Here is a 20,258-nt window from a genome sequence, read left to right on the forward strand (position 1 = left end):
TTGGGGTTTTTGCCCCCCCCCCCCCCCCCGGCCCTTTTCCCCCCCCCCCCCCCCCCCCCCCCGACGCCTTTGAAAGGTCTTATCTGATAGTGAAATGTAAATGCTAAAAATTCATCCCAGGCCATCTAAAATCCCTTGGCCTTTGGCGTCGCCTTGGAGATACCCCACTCATTTTTGGCCAATTACTAGATACGCCCCCGAGTTCATATGGCAGAAGTACACGTTCATAGCAACAAATCTAGACCAACTCCAAATATATGTGATATTACTTTTTCTAGCGACACTGCAATATTTATGTCATTCTATAATATGTAATTTCAAAAGTCGAAGAAAATGTATTCCAGAATTGCTTGGAATCTAAACACTGTCTCATAGCGTACTGGGACGTGACATTTAAATCATGAAAATAATGAGAAAAATATTCTAAAAAAAATATATATACTAGACATTTAACAATTTTTCCATTTCATGATTTACGCGTCAAGTGTCTGTGATTAAGGCTTTAAATTAACTTGTAAAAGACAACGGAAAGCACAAAGTATTAGAGGCTGTTATGCAGGTCACCAATCGGAATGAGACTTCAACAATAAACTTTTTAATGTAAACTTATAATTAATTCGTTTTCTTGTTACTTTTCTCGATCATAGAGATTAGAGAGTTATTTTTCTCGCTACCAGTTATATTATTGTCTGAGGACTAGGAATTAATTTGAATTTCTGTCAAGCTCGGCAAAGTGTGCGTCTCCCTAGTGGCATCAGAGGTAGTAATTACAGACAGTAATACGCTTACATTCAGTAATACGCCTTGATCATAGACATATTTTTTTTTAGTTTTAATGGTTAAGGTGGTGTACCAGATGGAAAGGATGCCAAATCCATAATATTATCAATATCGCTGATGATTTGTTTGGTCAGACATGAATTGATTGTATTGGTTGTATTTTGTGATTTTACCATTATAGAAGTGGCGGATGCCGCGCGCGAAGCAGAGCACGCTTACTCTCTTCGAAATACCTGATGATATTACCATAAACTTTAATCCTGATTTTGCAATTCTTTGGGCGAGATTTTTGACTAACGGAATTATCTTGCTTGTAGGTGTTTTTTTTTTAAAGATTCAATATGATATCACTCATAAATCTCTGGTCAAAGATCTCTAATATAAGACAAATTGCAGAAAAAGAAAAATGTTATTTCCTTAAGTCAAACTAAAATCTATTTTTGCTTAAATATCTTGATAACGCAAGTTACATATAGTCATGTGGAGGATAAATAGACTCGTTTTTGTTTACCTGACAATTACCGATAGTCATTTGATACAGTTTTATAAAGTAGATTGGTATTAATACATGGTGTAGAATATTAACCACCATTAGCCATATAACGACAATATGACCACCATAAAATCTGTCTAGGATGGCATTAAAAACACAAAAGGCATAGCTTGTTAACGTTAAAAAATAAAGGTGCTATGCATTAAACGCTACGTCCATTAATTGATGTATAGGGTAGGTATAGGTAGATAAGTTAACGTTCGCTTCCAGTGGATGTTGATATCGTAAACTAGGTAGTCGTGGTAGTTGGAAGTTGGATTAGGATCAATTGGAAAGTTCGGTACTATTCAAAACTCTCTGAATCTTACAAACTTTATTCCATGATAGACAAACACACTGTAATAATAATATATACAATTAAAACCTATAACACCGAATATTATTATCACAGTAAGCTAAATAGTAATATGCACATAATTAAATATAGCACCTTTTGATAAATTAATATGGATAATATATACAGAGAAAATATATGTAAACATGAATACTAACCCAAAGGTGGGGTGTATATCTAACAACTGATATTATCTTAACTTATATTATTTTCTACACCTGTAATTAAATAAAGGATTATTATTATAAAAAGTATAATGAAGTGTCTTAAATGCAGGTGAAACAGAAATATTAAATATGGCTGCCAGATGCTATACATAGCTAGAACATTAACCACAATCACTCTTCTTGCTATTAAAATATAGTCATTCAAATACTACAATTACCCTAGCTAATACCCCAAACACACATACCTGAAGAAAAGTTGTTCCAAAGATGGTAGAGCTTGGTAGAAAAAATTGAGGCTCAAAACAGACATATATTATTTTCAAAAGATAAAAAAGAAACCACTCTGGTATCCAAGGTCCAAGTGAGACGACTTAAGAGAGATCTAAAGTGATGAAAACTCACCAGCAACTCACTGGACTGACTACCCTACAGATCAGTTTAAGTTAAGAGAATAGAGAGGACAATAGTTAATGTTAGTAAGGCCAATATTTAGTAATTATATGCTCTTTAAAACATACAGATGCATTATAAAACCAGACAACAATTAAATAAAATATCAAGTTTGGTTAAAAATGCACCCTATTACACTTGATATTTCTGAATTTCCCAAAGGCTACACAATTTTCCTGTTGGCAAATTTTACCTTGGCAGACATGCGTCTTGTTTATCAGAATCTCTGCGACTTCATCAAAAGAATTGTTAATGACTGCAGGAAATTGTCAGACCGTTGATTATATCAATTAGAAAAACAACAACTAGTTGAATGACTTTTTGTCAATATTCATAGGAAGCTAGTTGTCAGTTATCACAACAGGACTATTGCATTGATTCTTAAATAACTTGACAATGTGAAAAAACTTCCTTTTCCCTGACATATGAATATGGGACGTGTGGGAGGTGGATGAACACTGCGCACACTAGGCACAAACACTACTGGCGGTGCGTTTCAAAGCGTGAACAATGTACAACCAATTTATAACTTAGCGCATCCAGGCCAATATTTCGGTCATGGATTGCGTTATGTATGCATGTTTATATAATTCGCGAACTGGGCCCTTATTTTTGAAAACTTTAAATTTTATTTAAGTTAAGTTAAGTTTTGTAGAATAAGGCTCCAGGTCGCAAACCCTGTGCTCCACTGAGAGGAACTAGAATGGTACACCTTGCCACGACCAATTGCTTCACATTTCGGGGACAAAAAACCGTGTAAGTGTCAAGATGGCTTTTGATATGACATGATAAATCATAAATTGCTTTAAGAAAATCGAATTTCTACAAATTTCATTATAGCTCAATTAAATCGATAAAAATCCTATTTAAATTCAAGGAAAAAGAGTATCTAAACGTGCATGTCAATCTGACCTCTGTATTTTATAATCTTGTTTTTGTTTCCTACCTCATCCACGACAATCTGTATACGTTGTAATATGTTATTGTTTGTTAATTGTTTTTATTCTTTAAAGTTCTTTATATATCATGTATAGTTTAGTTGGATCTATCAAAAATTTATTATTCCTGTTATAGTAAATACACATGCTGAGATTATTAAACCAGTGACCATATACACCGCACAGTTCAACACTGTTGTCGTTTCTGCCGAAAAGAGAACAGCAGTAATTGTGGACAACAATCTGAGAAATGATCCAGGGATTGGTGCTTCTTCTGATGATAATAAAACAGTGCACATCCTCTAGATTATGATTGAGAGTTGGGTGTTGTCTGTAGCCTCCATAACTTACAATGGTACAAATGGAAACCATTCTATAGTTCATAAGAGTGATTCGGTTCGAAGTATTAGCCAAATGTACAACATTGAACTGTGATAGTGACACAATCAAGAATATAGCCGAGGGTTTGGTTCATCGTTTGACAGAACCTCGCCAGATACAATTTGAAATTCCTGGTCTAAAGAGACGAAACACGTCAGCAAAAGATCTAAAGACCTCTTACTTTCTAAATAGAAAAAAAGTAGACATCTTAAAATAAACCAAGCAGGCTATTTTTTTAATTAACTTCAATCGATATCGATTTGATTTTTAATTCAGAGATTCGGGTATCACTTGGGAATTGTTTATATATAGTTATTTGTCTGAAGTTATACCATAACGACCCACTTGATAAGTCTGAAGCTATTTTATGTGGCGGTTGTGTTTAATGTCTTATATTTTCTACTTTCAGAGTGTCATTTTCCATGTAGAACAACATCCAGTGTTCGCTTGGTTTGAACAGTGTGTAACTTTCAACTTTTTTCCGTCCCAAAGTCATGAATTAGCCTACAATTTATTTAATGTTATAACTGTGTATGTGATGCCATTGGCTGTGATAACGACTTCATATTCCTTAATATTGTGTAAAATTCATAGAAATGCAAATATGAAAAAACACGAAAGAACAAGTGAGTATATTATGTTATATAAAAATTTGAAGCACGAATTTGGAAATGTTATTTATTTATTGGTGGAATAGTTCAAGAATCGAAGCTTGACGGACGCAGCAGTTGTAGATTTTTTGAACGGAGACAGATTCTAACCAATGGTTCTCAATATTCAAATTTCTTTATATTGCCATAAACAAAGAAGCCATTGACAATAAAAAAAACAGCATTTAAAACACCAGAGCACTGGCAACTGCTAGAAAATATGATTGTTGGTTCGTGGGTAAGAAGATCTCAGCTAATATTGACTTTGACGAAATTGAAGTACTACAACTTTTTAAATGTAAATTTCATGGGTTTTTGTGTTAAGTGTTTTTAATCTTACAAAGTACCATTGTTTTATCATCAGAGTTTAACAATTTTTTCTCGAGGTTGATGTATTGGAAGACTTTGGCTTAAGCTATGTTCTTACATGGAAATAAATCCTACAATACAGACATATAAACGACCATTTCACACATCTAATTCAATGAGGCTGAATTACTCATTATGAATTAATTATTCACGTTCCTCATGTTCATTAGCTGCTACCAATGATTCGCCATTGTATTGTTTCTTGGATTTCGGGTCGGATCGTTAGTACTTGGTTTATCAATTTGATTTTAACAATTTTGCTCTGGTTTAATATATGGTATCTGCTTTAAACTGTTATGTTTTACATGGAAATAATCCCTACAACACAGGAATATATACGACTGTTTCACAAAAACATCTTATTCAATGAGATTGAATTACTCAGAAATATGTTGGAAATAAAACTTTAAACATTTCTGGAAAAATACACAATACTTCTTGTTAATATTAGAATTTATATATATGAGATATTCCGTGACTAATAGTTCTCATCCGGCGTCTTTGGTTTAGTTGTCACAAGCTTCGGATGAAGAGGTCTGGTGTATTCATACCAGCAATTTCAAACTTCTTGGAGATGATCTTTATTTCAGTTTAGACAATATTTAAAAGGTCACCGTCTGTCGTAGCCTAGAACATTGAGTTCATGATAAACAAGGCAACTGTAAGTCGGTATATCGGCATTATCGCCCACCAACAGCTCGAAGGGATCATTGTTAGGATATTGTCAGCTAATTAAAGATTATTTATATCTGGGCTACGGGCTATATTTTTAAATTCCATTTTGGAGACAAAACAACACTTGAAATCAGAACACCAGAAATGAACCACTTGCAACTGTTTTACCATCAACAGCTGGTAGGCATTCAAGTTAATCTTCTCAATCCCATGACTATTTTTATATTCCAATTTGCAAAAAAGAACATTCCCATGAGCTTACTCGAACATGTTCCCTTTGAAATAGAAATAACTGCAAACCTACGATAGTCTACCTCATTTAATAATCATGTAGAAAGTGTCTTAACCTTCATCAATCTTCGGCAGTGATTGTGCTTCAAGTGTTATGTTGTGGCGTGAAGTAGGGTCAATATGGTTAGGATAACAACGTCTAAAGCCTCCCTGAAGGATATAGTTGTCTATATTTTTCACTGTCATATTAAAGAAGCTCTCATGTCTCTGCCATGTTATTCTTATAAATGATAGTCGACTTAATTAAGTTCTTAAGATAACAGTCTAAGGAACCTGAAGTCAGTTTTCGGTAGGTAAAGCAATAATACAAAAAACAGGTACCACTGATCCGAACCGCAAAACAAAACCAACCAAAATCAAAATGTACATTTCGGCTCTACATTATTAACAGTTAATGAACTTTTCAAGTATAAATATATTAATCATAAATAAGGAAGTATTGTATTGTGAAATGTGGTATCAGAGTAATCATACTGTGCCTCTCGCCACACCTGCCATTGCTGGTCAATATTACTCACAAATGTAATTACATTGATATACCACTTTGGACCTCTTTTATCCCAATATTAGTGACATGATAATTTGTGACATAATAAACCAAGCTTACTAGTAAGTTGTTTCATACAACCGTAACAGAGACATATTTTTTTCTTCAGATTGTTGAAGTCCACTGGGTTCACTAATATAATAAATATGGACACTCGGATTAGAATAGCAGAAAAGTAGGACGTAAAATTCCATTCTTTTCATTTCATTTCGGATTAGATTAAGCTTTCGTTGCGGTATTGCGTGTTGAACTTTAACCCTGGTGACCGTTACAGGTGTACTAACTACATCGTCTCATTAATGTAATTACAGATTATATTGGTATTACATTTATTTTCAGTATCTTTAATACAAGGCTGTCATCGGAGAAATCAAGCTGCTATCAGGTGCTCCTCAGCCGGAAAAATCGGAAAAGCTAAAATCAGAACGTTAAAAATGACCTTAGTAATAGGTGAGTTGATCAATTGTTCTTCGACTGAGGACATGGCTCCGTTTATATTTTAGGATCACAAACAAATAAATAGAAAAGATAACCACCCATTTCACCTTTCAAATTACGAGTTCAACACCCAAGTTTGCGTACATTTATATGAAAGTGGTGTGCTATCATCTATAATCGTCCAGACTCTTTCTGATGATGACGAGAAGATCTTATAAATCTTATTGTACTTCAGATCTGGATTCTTCTTTTTTTCTTTTGGTGAATGCATCTGCCATCCATGATCTGACGATATGGATATGCGAGATATTCTCAGTAATTTGATATTCAACCAATCAATTGCTCTGTTCAATAAAGGATTTGCCAACTTAAAGTGAGAATTATGGGATATTGTATGTCTAAGACAGTCGGTCAGTATTAGCAGAATTTAACTTTTGATTTTCGTGTCACAAAGAATTATGTCAAATTAAGAATGGTTATAGTTTCCTGCCAAAAAACTAACTTAGTCCTCTGCTTCACATTACGTCAAATTAATAGAATCAAAGACTTATTTCTGTGATACAAAAGGGTTTAATGTTGTGCTTTTCACATTCTATTTGTGGTGATGAAAATTCCTAAATACAATTATCTTAACAAATGTACATGTTGTAAATTGATCACATCCAGCCGGTAACATCTTTGTTGCATAGTTTTCAAACAGTCCCTGTTTTATCCTGACATTAAAATCAATAGGATTGTTATTAATAGACAGTCACTCAATCTCGCTTCCGGTCTAACCGGAAGTTTAAAAAGACACGGATATTGGAAATGCGTTTAATCAGCATCATGTTTTTCCCATAACGGATATACATTATTTAAAGGGATTGTAAAGAGGATTGAAATTGATAACAGATAAAAAGTTAAGAAACCTCTTTATAATCCCTTTAAGGTATTGTATCGATTATTTCTTTCTATTCAACAACCCCTGTATACTAATCTGTGATCTTAAATGGTGCAGAAAAGTAGGACGTAAGACTCCATTCATTTCATTTTGTGATCATAAATATTAGTCATACCAATTTTCGCGCAATGTTTTACCTCCGGTTAGGGCGGTCGGTGTCATAAAGAAGTTGGATTTTAATATATATATGTATATATTATGTGTCCATGTGTGTTCTATACCACAAAACACCACAGCTCTAATTATTTCGTTTCGTTTTTTTTCTGTTTACTTGAATTTATGAAATCATCCAAACAAACTTAAGTTCCTGGTTACAAAAAGCCTTCACTATTGAGTAGCTGACAACATGGCCCTGATAACAAATGATAATACTGCCTTTCATCTTCATTTTTATTTTTTATATTACGACCAGGTCCATTTTCAGATTTCTCTACATATTACCTTGAAAATGTTATATTTGAACGAGGCCTGTTTATTCTTTCAGTAAGTGCTTTTATTCTGTGTTGGACGCCTTATTTCTTCATGTCAGCATTATGGTGGTTCAACAGGTAAGCTGCTTTTAATTATATTTAACCTATTCCAGTAAATTAAAAGTAAATCCTTGTCGATGGCCCGCCTTGAGTTGAGTCCAAGCCCAAAAGTTTTTTTTTTTTATCAAAATACGAATTATGAAAGCGATGTTAGAAATTTTCCATCATTTTGGACAGAACAGGATGCTTTTTCTAGAATGAATTCGTTTGGAATATATGTATTTCTAATTGAGAATTCATATGTGAACTTTTATTTTGAACAGAGACGCAGCCTCAAGAATAGATCCGAAAGTCCAGAGAGGGTTGTTTTTATTTGCTGTGTCAAATGCCTGTATAGATCCCATGGTTTATGGTAAGTCTGTCGTTTTGTTTTGTTGCTTTCGGTACTTTTTCGTCCTTCTGTCTGCTTAGGACATGTATTTTAATAAATTATTTACAATTTGTGTCTATGACCCCAGAGCGCCGAAACTGGTAAACTTGTCAGTGTAATATGATATGTAGGTTTTTGTTATCTTTAGCTTTAACTATCCAAATCTAAGAATATTACCATTCAGATCGTTAATATACGTATGTGTGTATTCTACAAGTTCTTGTACCTTGAATTTAGTTGTAAGATGTAAAATTCGCAATAACTCTGAAAATCTTGATCTAAAATTCAACTATAAACTATGTTGATAAATGTTCTTCTTGTATATTCATAAAACCTCAATCAATTTCTTGCTTTTTCATTCTATATGTCTAATTGGATGGCCACAGGCATTACATGCATTTTAAGATGACAATGGATTGTTTTTCTTGTTCTGATAATTACCTTATATTTCTAGGTATGTTTACAGCAACGTTTAGAAGAGAAGCCAAAAAATGGAGTGCCTATATCATTTGGAGAATACGACATTTACATTCCCCTTACCCTAGACGACATAATCAAGACTGTTATATGTAAATACTAATTGTTCATCGAGTTGGAAGTCATATAATTAACTTAATTACGGACCATTTAATGCTGGTTTTCTGACGCGGACGTCGGAGGGGGCATCTGGTCAGTTATAAACGGTATATAATCATCCTGTCAAACGAAGCCATCTTATAGGAGTAAATAAACAGAATTCCTATGTCTTTCGTCTACAAATTGTTCATTTAACTTTGAAGTGATAAATTAATAACAGTTTTCAGTGCCTGTAATTACTCGGAGTGCGTTATTTAAACGAGACATATAATTAGCCCAAGATAAGTAAACAAATCATACTCTTCAACACGCCGTCGAAATCATTTTCCAACTGATGCTAACCCTGCTCTGTCTGTTGACAATAACAGTATATTAATGAAAGTTGTCTACACATAAGTTTACATCAACCTCAAGAAAAGAACATCGAAATGATCTCATTTATAACACCTACTTTCAGCTCAAAGACCATTCGCGACTTCCAAAATCTTGCCATTAACCATTAAAATTGATCATGTTAGACCAAGTATGAAATATGTGTGATTCTTTTGTAGTGAAGTAATTCTTTTGATGTTTGCATGATATTTGATATATTATTCAATAAATTCTTCACTGGTATAAAGGTTCTGAAACATAGATAAACCCATATCTACATTATAGTAAACACCAATATGATTTTTAATTGTAATATATTTCAAAAGATATGAAATGACAATAATTCAGTTTCGTAACGTAAAGTTTTTAATATGACTTATTGAGATTTTTTACCTTGACAGTTGTCTGTGCCCACGGTTTGCCTGTATGTTTTTCATTTGTTTAGTGAAGCCATGATATACAGTGGTCGTAAAACTGTGTCAGCCGTTTATTTGCTGACTTTCGAAAATGAAATGAAATGAATGGAGTTTTATGTCCTACTTTTCTGCACCATGTAGGCTAATGAAGATGGAATTTCGAAGACATTGCGTTAGCATATCGTCAAAGATAAAGTACATATATTGTCACAGTACATATTTACCTGATAGTGATTTGTATTAGCAAGCGGCAGCTTGTCAGATCGATAGTAAATAATAACTAGAAAGAGCTTTGTTGGAAAAAGCTGCAACTCAGCATAGATAAGTGCATGTATACTTTCTCTGCCCCATCTCTGTCTAAGCAGGACTAAGCAGCGGGAGGTTAGCAGACCTATTCAATCCCGAGCTCTCAACTCTATCAACCGACTGAACGGGAAGATACAATTGCGTAGAGCAATATTATTGGATTTCAGAAGAATAACTGCGCAACAATCATTTTATCATCCAAATATGCAACACATTTGGCACAATGGGCATTCCAATTTTTATACGCCCATATGAAAGGATGAACCCTATTGAAAATCAGAAAACACGTAAAATATTTAGTATGAGTTATTGCCCTTGTTCTTGAAACGCTCGTTAACAGTCTAGAAGGTGCAATTCTTGACAGATTTTGATGAAACTTAGTGTGAGTGTTTGTTATCACCCAAGGATGAACTCTATTTAAAATCATAAAAATCGGAAAATATTTAGTAGGAGTTATTGCCCTTGTTCTTAAAAATGCGTTCAATATTTAGCACGTCAACACTCTAGAAGGCACAATATGAAATATTTAATTTAAAATCAAAGCTGCCAGTGGGCGTAGATCACCTTGCCTGGCAAGCTATCTTTTATGTAAATTATTCCTGAAAAATATTTCTAAAGTATGCTATTTATATCTATGTAATTACTTACAAAATATATTTTAGTTTATTTTAAAAGGCTTCATTAAATACGTAGAGTACTAATAGTTAATTAAGCAGTTTGACTTTGTTTTGGTGTTTGGTTTTATAATGGCTAGATATTATTAGATTTCGGGGAAGGGAGGGTTTGATTCTCCCAAATGTACAGGCCTAGGGTGGAGCAGACACTTTTTTTAGAAATTAGGATTAAGGGTCTTGATATTGGGTTTTCGTCTGTTCTTATTCTGATCTGAAATAAGAAATTTCTCTACAATTAGGCGTTTACTTAAATCCGCACAGTAGTTTTCTAACAGATTCCAAAGATAGCTTGCCAGGCAAGATAATATAGCCTACTTGCATTTTTGATTTTGAATAAAAAAAAATTGCCAGTACAGTAACAATTACTACTATGAAATATTCTACATCTTTTGAACTTTTTGGGGTGATACTGAATAATATAACCAAGTTTTGTCAAAATCTGGCAAGAATCGTGCCTTTAAGTGTTCAGAGTCAAAAATGGAAAGCGTATTCAACAAAAGGGTTAATAACTCGATTTTTCTGATTTTCAGTCGGGTTTGATTACAAAGAATCCACCAAGTTTCGTCTTTTTCATGTAGGCGTACAGAAAGCATTACGAACTCTAAAGTTTATGCAAACTTACGTAATATTTTTAAATAGTTTTGGCGTTAAAAATTTAACAGTTGGATTTTATTTTAGTGAAAATTTTAAGATAGTTAAAGGACACATTTCTCCAGATTTTGGTGTAGGTTTTCACAAATTTTAGGAAAAAAGAATTTGACCCACAAAAATGCGGAGTGCCATATGAACTGAATCTTGGTCAAATTATGGCATTAGAGTTAAAGCCTGCACATATAAAATCTAAGCCCAATTCTTAACATTTTTTTTTTTAAGAATATTCGCCATTTAGAGGTACCTGATGCCACTCTGCGATTAGGTAAATCACTTCTGCGTGTCTTAAGAGTTTAGTCTGGTATCAGATTTTGATGAAAGTATGTTTTGGAGTACATACAATCTTTATTGTATTTTCGGCTAGCCCTTCTGAACACATTTCCACCGGGTGGCACTTTGGCTTTTTATTCCCTGTGAACACATTATTATATCGAAAATTAAATTAAAACGTCCAATACTCAATAAAGATCTTCAGGAATCCTGTACAATTTGACACATTGTTACTTTTATCCAAATAATATTTTCATAAATTCTGGTGGAAAAGTTTATCCAACAACATCTGTTACTATCAGTCCAACAACATCTCCACTACCAGTCTTATTACACCCCTTTCTACAAGTCCAACAACCTTCCTTAATACTAGTGCAACAACAACCCCTACTATTAGTAGGGAGTGTTGAAGGCCTGGTTTAAAAATCATAATAAATGAATTCCTTTAAATCCGCAAACATATATTTTTATATTATGGCCATGGGTGCCCTAGATGCAAAGTTAAGACAGTATTCGGAATATCGAGGATGGTGGCCATTTTGAATTTGGTCCATAAAAAATTCCCCAAGAGTGCCAAAGTGACATCTAATGAAAATTTGTTCTGAAGGGCTATCTGAAGCAGATAAAACAATAGAACATGACATTTATGTACTTGAAAACATACTTTGGTGCTCTTCCACAGGATTATTACTTAACTTCATCTTCACAATGTCAAGCTAAGTAAGAAATAGATGACATAAGTGATACACTTTGTTTGGTACAGCTGCAGCATCAGAACAAAAGTCTAATATCATCTCATTTATTTGTTTCTAAGTTTTTCAGTCTTAAAAATATAACTGGAAATTCATAGCATTGTATTTTTTAATTTCATTTAGATAACCGATAACTGTTTTAAATCTTCGTGATTATTTCTGATAAAGCACAAATGAAATATCTATTATTGATAAAAACTAACTAAATGGACTTAAAAACTTCGACATCTTGCTTGACATGATGCTTTCGGTTATGAACGGGTGTTAATTTGAGTTTAATTCATTCATTCAAGTGCTGAAAACTGACTACCAACACTACCTTGTAGATAATGTGAAATATTATATTCTATTGCGAGTAATTTTATAGACAACTTACTAGCTAGATTCACTGGATTTTAAACTATAGCATTAAGCTATTTCATGAAAGCTGAACAACGAAAAAAGCCAGAATCGGAGTAGTTTATAAAGATGGATATTATATCTAATTTACTCATTGAATAATCAAGAGACTGGAAGATTAAGTCTTAAATGCCAATTTAAAATTATATAAATCCATTGGAAACTTCCTATCAATCAATTTCGAAAATAAATTTTAAAAAGCCTTCAAAGAAGGAAAAAATACGATATTGAATAACAGTCGAGAGACAAAAATTATTTTAAGATCAGTTTAAAAGATGAATAAAAATAGACTATCTTGGGATATGAATTATTGTTACTTTTCAACCTGAAATGGGTAGAAAGACTAGACCCATTAAAACTATCTCAGTTTAAGTTAAGATACAGGTCCCAGATATTGTGTTAAAATGGCACTTATCACTAATTATATCATCTGGGAATAACATGATAATTTTAACAAACGAGAGAGTAAGGTATTGAAGTGTCTGTTTGAGGAATCTCCAGAAGTTAAGGCTAAGTTTTGTTTAAGTTGAAAGAAACTCGGTGGTATACGTCACAGTACGGCGCACGCAGACGACGAAATATTTTGTTCGTCCCTTTACACTCACACAGCAAGTGCTTCAACCCTTTGGCTTAAACAAAACCCATGACGTATTCGACAAATTCGAAAAACAGGACCAAGAGTAATGTCTTAAGTCGTACATCGTATATTCAATTCTATATGTTACATCTATAACACCGAAAGCCAAATCACCTCTCTATTACCAAAATTTTGGACGATTGAACTAAATGAATGTTGGTGGCCCTGTTCAGTAACGTCCTGCTGGCAGTGTCATTCGGTATGCATCGAGAGAAAGATTGCCATCAAGGTTGCTGCACCAATTCACCTAATTTTGGTTACATTGTATTAGTACATGTACGTCATTAGATTACAAGAGCAACAACAGCTCAACGGTAAAAATGTTTTAATTAACGTTACTTTACCGTTACATTACTTAATGTACATTTCGCTTTGATCTAAGCTTTTAAGAGGTTTGAGTCGTTATGAAACAGACATTAAAGGCCTTTAAGTATAAACATGTATATGGCCATATGAAGAGTTATGGGGGCCTCAGACAAAGCGTTTGCTTAAACCTATGAGTTGCGTGAAAACTATATTTGTATACGCACAAAACGCAACCGCAATCAATAATTTTGTCAAATTTGCATTTATTTCTTAGGGGAGATTGCCCTCGCCCATGGTGTTAAGGTACCAATATCGACAATGTATGAAGCAAATAATATTGTGCCTCGTGTAATATTTTAAACAAATTTCATTCTTGTATCATCATACTTGTAAAAGCTTCCGATACAGGTCGCGTTGAGTTATCCGGGTAAAATCATCTGACACATTCTTCAAGAGATTGGTTATAAAGAGTCGTTGCTTCTGCCCTTGATATCTTAGAAATTACACTTATCTTTAAATTAAACATTTATAGTTATTTAAATTGAATTAGTGGATACCTGCTATTCAACAATACAACACTGTGAGCCTCCAGCCGTTTTTCTACTGAAATGATGCACGAATTTAATTGAGCGAGTATTTGGTAATAATAATCTTTTCATAATTCTCTAGTGCTCCGAGTCAGAAACATTTCCATTACTTTGATGTCATTTTACTTCCATATATAGAACGTCGTAAAATCGGAAGCAAAAAAAAGAGTTTTATTTCTGGTGGTGTTGAACTAGACATAACAACGATATACTTTCTCACGTTCTTGATAACTAGTGCAAATACTTATAGCTTTAGACTGAATTTTCTACAGGTCCGAACATTGGATTTTAATTCACTGCCTTTCTTATCATAAGATAATCCCATGTTTTTTATTATTCATCCTTTCATTGTAAACTGATATCACGGACGCAAAGATAACTTTCGAGAAAAAGTTATTGTAGGGTAAATTCAGATCAAATTTCTAACCATTGGTTTAAATGTACTTGGAATTATCACTTTTTTGCAAATACACATTTGTGCCATTCATATAAATCCATTTGGGATTTCCTTTCGATAAGTTTCTGAAAATTAAAAAGAAAAGCACGTGTCTTTGAATAAGAAAAAGACGTGATCACGTAATAAAAGGCGGCTATAAGAGTCAAGAGACAAAGATTATTAGAGTTTAACAAAAGAATTATTAAAATGCAATATCTTGGGAAACGAATTACTTCCGCATTACATGCCAAGCTGGATATTTATAATTGATCAATATAAGAAGAAAAAATATACAGTATCAAATTTTATCACTCTGCTATTCTCTGTATCCTACGAAAAGAGAAGCGTGAGCTAAATCAGGTGTGAAACTTAAGTACATCATAAATCACATGTTATCTGACCTTATGTCCCAATATCGAAATGGGAAGAGGTTTTACTTTTTCTTGGGTGGCTTTTTTGCGGGAGGGCAAGGGAGAGGGGCGGGGTAGATGGAGAATTGAGGCTGGCACTTTCAAATTTCGTTCCATATGATGGTAGTCATATTTATTGTGACCTTTTTTGCGTTAGACTCTTTCCAAACCACATCACTGACAGGGGGAAACGGGTCGGAAATTCAAAGGGATTGAACCCTGAACCTTCGGGTTAAGTCATTTAGCCAGCGGAGCCCATCAAATTAGGTCGGAGTTGAACTGTCGGAAATGGTTATCTATTCTCGACGCAATGATTGAATAGAGTACGATTCCGATAGCACCCTGGGAATTCAGCAAGCCTCTCCCATTTCTAAGTAATGAATCAAGTAAATATATCAAATTTACAAGATCCGTACCGTGCTATTTCGGCAATAATCATAAGGAATCTTGTCGTAAATAGATGCCACAAGGGAAATCCCTTTGATTTGAATATATCATCATGTATGGGATAAGTCTCAGACTTATTGGAAGTGAGAGACATGATGGAGCTGGTCTTGCTGCACTATACTATGAATATATATTCCAGGAAAATCTACAATACTGGCCCCACAAAACTGGCCTTACACATTCCTTGGAAGTGATATATCTATAAGACAATTGCCTAAAATCTTGAAATGCATTGATTGATTCATTGATTTGTATAGATACAAAAAGCTTTGCTAAATTGGTCATGCTAAAGATTCTCAATAATTAGCGATTGGATTAACTCCCATAATATGCAACCTTTTGAGTCTGGCCCTAACCGTGACGATATCACATTGGTATCAGGAACGGATGAAGCCAAGTTTGTCCGGCTACAATACTTTCAGATAAAACTTCAATCCAACTTCTCAATTTTACTTTTCGAAATTTAGTAATGACGATTTAATTAATATTGAAAAAATGCTGATCGCATTAAATATCACTTTAACTGGTTAATGCAAATCGTTTCAATGCACTTTTAAAAGACATGATAGTCTTGTTTTCGGAATAGTGAAATGCGTTCAAAGTAACCAAGGCAAAAAGGAAGATATATGAAATTAGATAATGCATCGAATATGCTGAAAAATTAAATATATTACAGTGGTGTAACCTATTTTCGTGGATATAAGGATTCAACACCGAATTTCGTCAAAGTTAAAAAAAACGAAAAAAAAAATTTATGTCTTAGATGTTTCCTCAGATATTCTACAAAATAATTAAAATTGGTTTATTTCGATTTTCTTTATGAATCCTTCACTTTGACCCATATTTCATGAGCAACCAACATGGCAACGGCGGCAGAATGCGTCACCTATTTTCGTGTACAATGTTTGATCCATAAATAAGTCTAGAAAAACACGTTGTATGGATACCGGGTGGTATAATTAACTTCTCTTAGTATTTATCTTTAATATCAATTCATTATAACTAGTGACAATTCCAAAGAACCACGATTTAAAAAAAAAAATAGTGACTGACAAAATATGATACGTAGCGTGATTTATTGCTAAAAGTCACTGAAACAACATAAGAATATGGTCCACTTTGTGTTCCATAGAAATTTTCTGCAGACACGGAATCCACTAGTTGATCACGTGACTTCATTCGTTGGAATATATTCTAGCATACGTCACTTGGAATTCCAATTACCGCTTGGGATTGTAAGGAAATTCGGCAGATAAAAAATGGTGACGTTTGGTAATAAGTGAAATCCGCCATTTTGTATTTGTCAAAGTATACATTAATACATTTTACCTTGCTTGAAACTACTGGATTCATTCTACTAGCTAATATTGTAGAGAAAACCCATGTTTATCAAAACAAACTAATGCGGAGGTCGCGCAAGGTCGCTCGTGTAAATTATTAATCATTTCCGGAAATCCACGAATAATAGGTTTCCACGAAATTAGGTTACTCGACTGTATATTAAAGATTTTTTAATAATCTTATGATGTACACAGAAAACAATCAAAAATGTTCAGGTTTCCACCGGCTGTGTACAACTGACATTGTGAAGTAGGCAAATTATATTTCAAATATTCACACGAAATGGTGTCCATACATATCGCTGCACATCCAATAACTGACGGAGCTTTGACGAGGTTTAGTTCTTTGAGATTGAGAGCATAACTCATTGCATTACAGCCTGACTTCCGAAATGGTAATACACCCTGAACTGGAAAATAAAACAAATGGAATAGATTCATGATGCATAACATCCTACATATTGGAATTGTAACCCGTTTTTTACCGAAACAGCGGTCATGATCAGACAGTAGTCCCGGCTTTTATGATTTTCAACTGTCGTAATATCTCAAACATTCCAGCCTCTGATAGCTATTTTGAAACTTGTCGACTGCCGATGTAAATATATCTATCAGAGGCTGAAATAGAGGTAGATGTTTGGGATTATCACTAAAAGTGCCTCGATTTATATTCCCATTCAAAAGCTTCTAATCGGTATCTCAATATTAGCGAGAATGCTGTTCGCAGTGTGCAAATTAGTCAGAGATCAATGATAAGAGCTTGCCATATCTAAATCAATTTCTAAATTTGATCGATCAATCGTTACATGCAAAGATATAGTACGGGATGTTAGACTTTTTATTGAACCTAAAAGTATTAAACGGTACATCAGTAATGGACAGTGGTAAAAACGTGCTAACATTATACCTGTTGGTGGAGTGTGATCGTCTTCACAAATAACCTGTTTTGTAATAGGCGTACTTATTCTTCCCCAGTGTCTATCGGTTGTAGTATACGCATAGGTCGAAATTAAGGGTGGGTCATCGATCCACCTTGGGTTAGCCATCAGGTATTTATTTGAACCATCAACCCAATACCATATGTTATCAATATATTCTAAGCTTGTCCAATAACTAGAGACCATAAAGCCTGCAGAAGAAAAATATATCATAATGATAAAGGGGATATTACCGATCAAAACTTTCTGCAAAAAAAAATTGATTGATAGCACATTATGTAGAAATAAAGAAAGGAATCATAAATTGAGAAAGGATTAGCATAAAACGTCTAGTGTTATGTAATGAATTCGGTTGACTTCGGTTATGTTGACACAATGTGGATTGAATCTAAAATGTGGCCCAGATTACAGACGGTGTACATGAGGAGATTTGACTTGATCTAGTAGAAGCAGCTGTAGGTGATCCATATACATATAATTAAGCATTACAATCCGCCCAGACCGTTAGGTCCTGAAAAGGAACGGTTTTCCAACCAGACCGAACAGTTCCATTGAACCTTGTCACTTCCGCAATCTGCCTCCATAGTAAAGGTCTGTAGGGACGACTCAACTCAACATCGTCATGTATAGATTTTTAATTCATCCCAAATATCAAAATGCATCAAATAATAGAGTTTAAGTGAATCGACACATCGCCCGATCACTACCCCTTTAGGGAATAAATGAACCAACGAACCTGCCAGGCCATTAAGTATTATCTGTTTCACCTCTTCATCAAGAACGGGTAATCTTGTATCTTGAGAATCACATAGAGACTTGGCGTCCGAGTAGGTATAATCTACAGGAAACGGATAATAACAGATTTCATTGAAAGTCACTGGATTTGACCGACCGTCTTTACCAACAAACTTTGGACAATTTCCTGAAAATATGAAGAAACTAGTAAAATAGTTGGTGGTTAGAAAGGCCATAACTTCACAAAGATGCAAACGATCAAATATTGAGAATTTTGATTTGGTGATTATGCTACATTCAATGATATAATGTAATATATGAACCAATTTATATCTATTTTATGAAACAAATTAAGCAATTGAATAATGTGGTCTTTTTTGTTGTAAAATACCAAAAGGCTAAAAGAGGTTTTATCAACTCCCATGTGCTTCAGAGGCACTGAATTGTAACATTCTGGTTTAGCTATTCTACTAATTCTTTAAGTGTTTTATGATTAAGTAAATTAGGCAAGGGGCCTTTTGCCAGCTTTTGCTGTGGAAAAATGAGATGATGCAAAAAGAAGCCATGAAAACTTCTTTACAATCCCTTTAATTGTTAGTCACGCCCTTAACGCAACTGCATGATAGGCATTTGGACTCAGATGCAGTAGGCAGAGCTATCAGGACAGACATGCCAATTAATAACTATACATCTCCAGAGGAAAACAATTTAAGTTTGTAGCACATTTAGCAAATAAAATTGAAATTCATTATTAATCTTCTCTTTCCCGATAACTGATATACTTAACATTCGAAAAGGTCTCTGTTAAATGGCCTTGGCTTCAAAAAGAAACAGTAGAATGTTAAATGAGTTTATTGACCACAGACCATGTAACTGACAGTGTCTGTTAAGTGAAGCTTCTTTTATCTTTCGGTATTTTATAAACCTCTGTTATTTTTTTCTTATCAGGTATCTATGTCTATATCATTTCCAGATTATATGTATTTTGTTACGATTCGTCGACAAGCATCCAATCTTGTCTAATAAATTTTTAAACAATCGTATCAGATAAGACCAAGTCAATTTATCGGTTATAAACGTTATTGGATTATTAGAGTCAAGTCCGAGTTCTCAGACTGAATTCAACCAACAACTGTTATTGACTGATTGATTTATTAGTATATAGATCTGAGTGGTTTATCAAAAGTTACATTCTGTTTGTCAAATGGTTAAGGCAGGCTTACCAAAAGTCGACTTACTAAATGTTAATTGGACATTTGGTGGCATAAATACATTACCTTTATCATTGGATCAATTTTTCTAACACCATTGATCTGCAACCTTTCATATGATATACAGTTTTGCCGAAGAAGTCAATACTGAAATCAATGTCCACAATGCTTGAAAATTCAACCCACAGTGGACAGTTATTAAGAGAACATTGTATTTTGTGAATATTTCTACCAAACCGATATCCCCACTGACCGAGGCTGTGGATCAATAAAACCACACTCAAATTTCAATAAACAATTTGAGAAAAATGACAACCTTTTTTTGAGACAGATCTTGATCATTTTCGATTGATAGTAATTATTTTCCTTTAGAAATATTAAT

General features: G+C 33.9%; 2 protein-coding genes across 2 annotated transcripts; one reads left to right on the forward strand and one right to left on the reverse strand.

The window, feature by feature from the left end:
• Nucleotides 1–4,009: 4,009 nt before the first annotated feature.
• On the forward strand, nucleotides 4,010–8,415 carry LOTGIDRAFT_75206 (hypothetical protein; the record flags this gene model as incomplete). Its single annotated transcript, XM_009056463.1, has 4 exons — nucleotides 4,010–4,233; nucleotides 6,503–6,585; nucleotides 7,998–8,061; nucleotides 8,307–8,415. Coding segments are annotated over 4 exons (480 nt in total), but the record flags the coding sequence as incomplete, so codon positions are not given.
• Nucleotides 8,416–17,172: 8,757 nt separating this feature from the next.
• On the reverse strand, nucleotides 17,173–19,931 carry LOTGIDRAFT_161300 (hypothetical protein; the record flags this gene model as incomplete). Its single annotated transcript, XM_009056622.1, has 4 exons — nucleotides 17,173–17,402; nucleotides 17,900–18,121; nucleotides 18,667–18,852; nucleotides 19,889–19,931. The coding sequence occupies 4 exons, from the start codon at nucleotides 19,929–19,931 to the stop codon at nucleotides 17,173–17,175; spliced, it is 681 nt and encodes a 226-aa protein (XP_009054870.1).
• Nucleotides 19,932–20,258: the final 327 nt, after the last annotated feature.

The sequence above is a fragment of the Lottia gigantea genome (genome assembly GCF_000327385.1).
Source record: "Lottia gigantea unplaced genomic scaffold LOTGIsca_28, whole genome shotgun sequence".
In the NCBI taxonomy this organism is placed as follows: domain Eukaryota; kingdom Metazoa; phylum Mollusca; class Gastropoda; family Lottiidae; genus Lottia; species Lottia gigantea.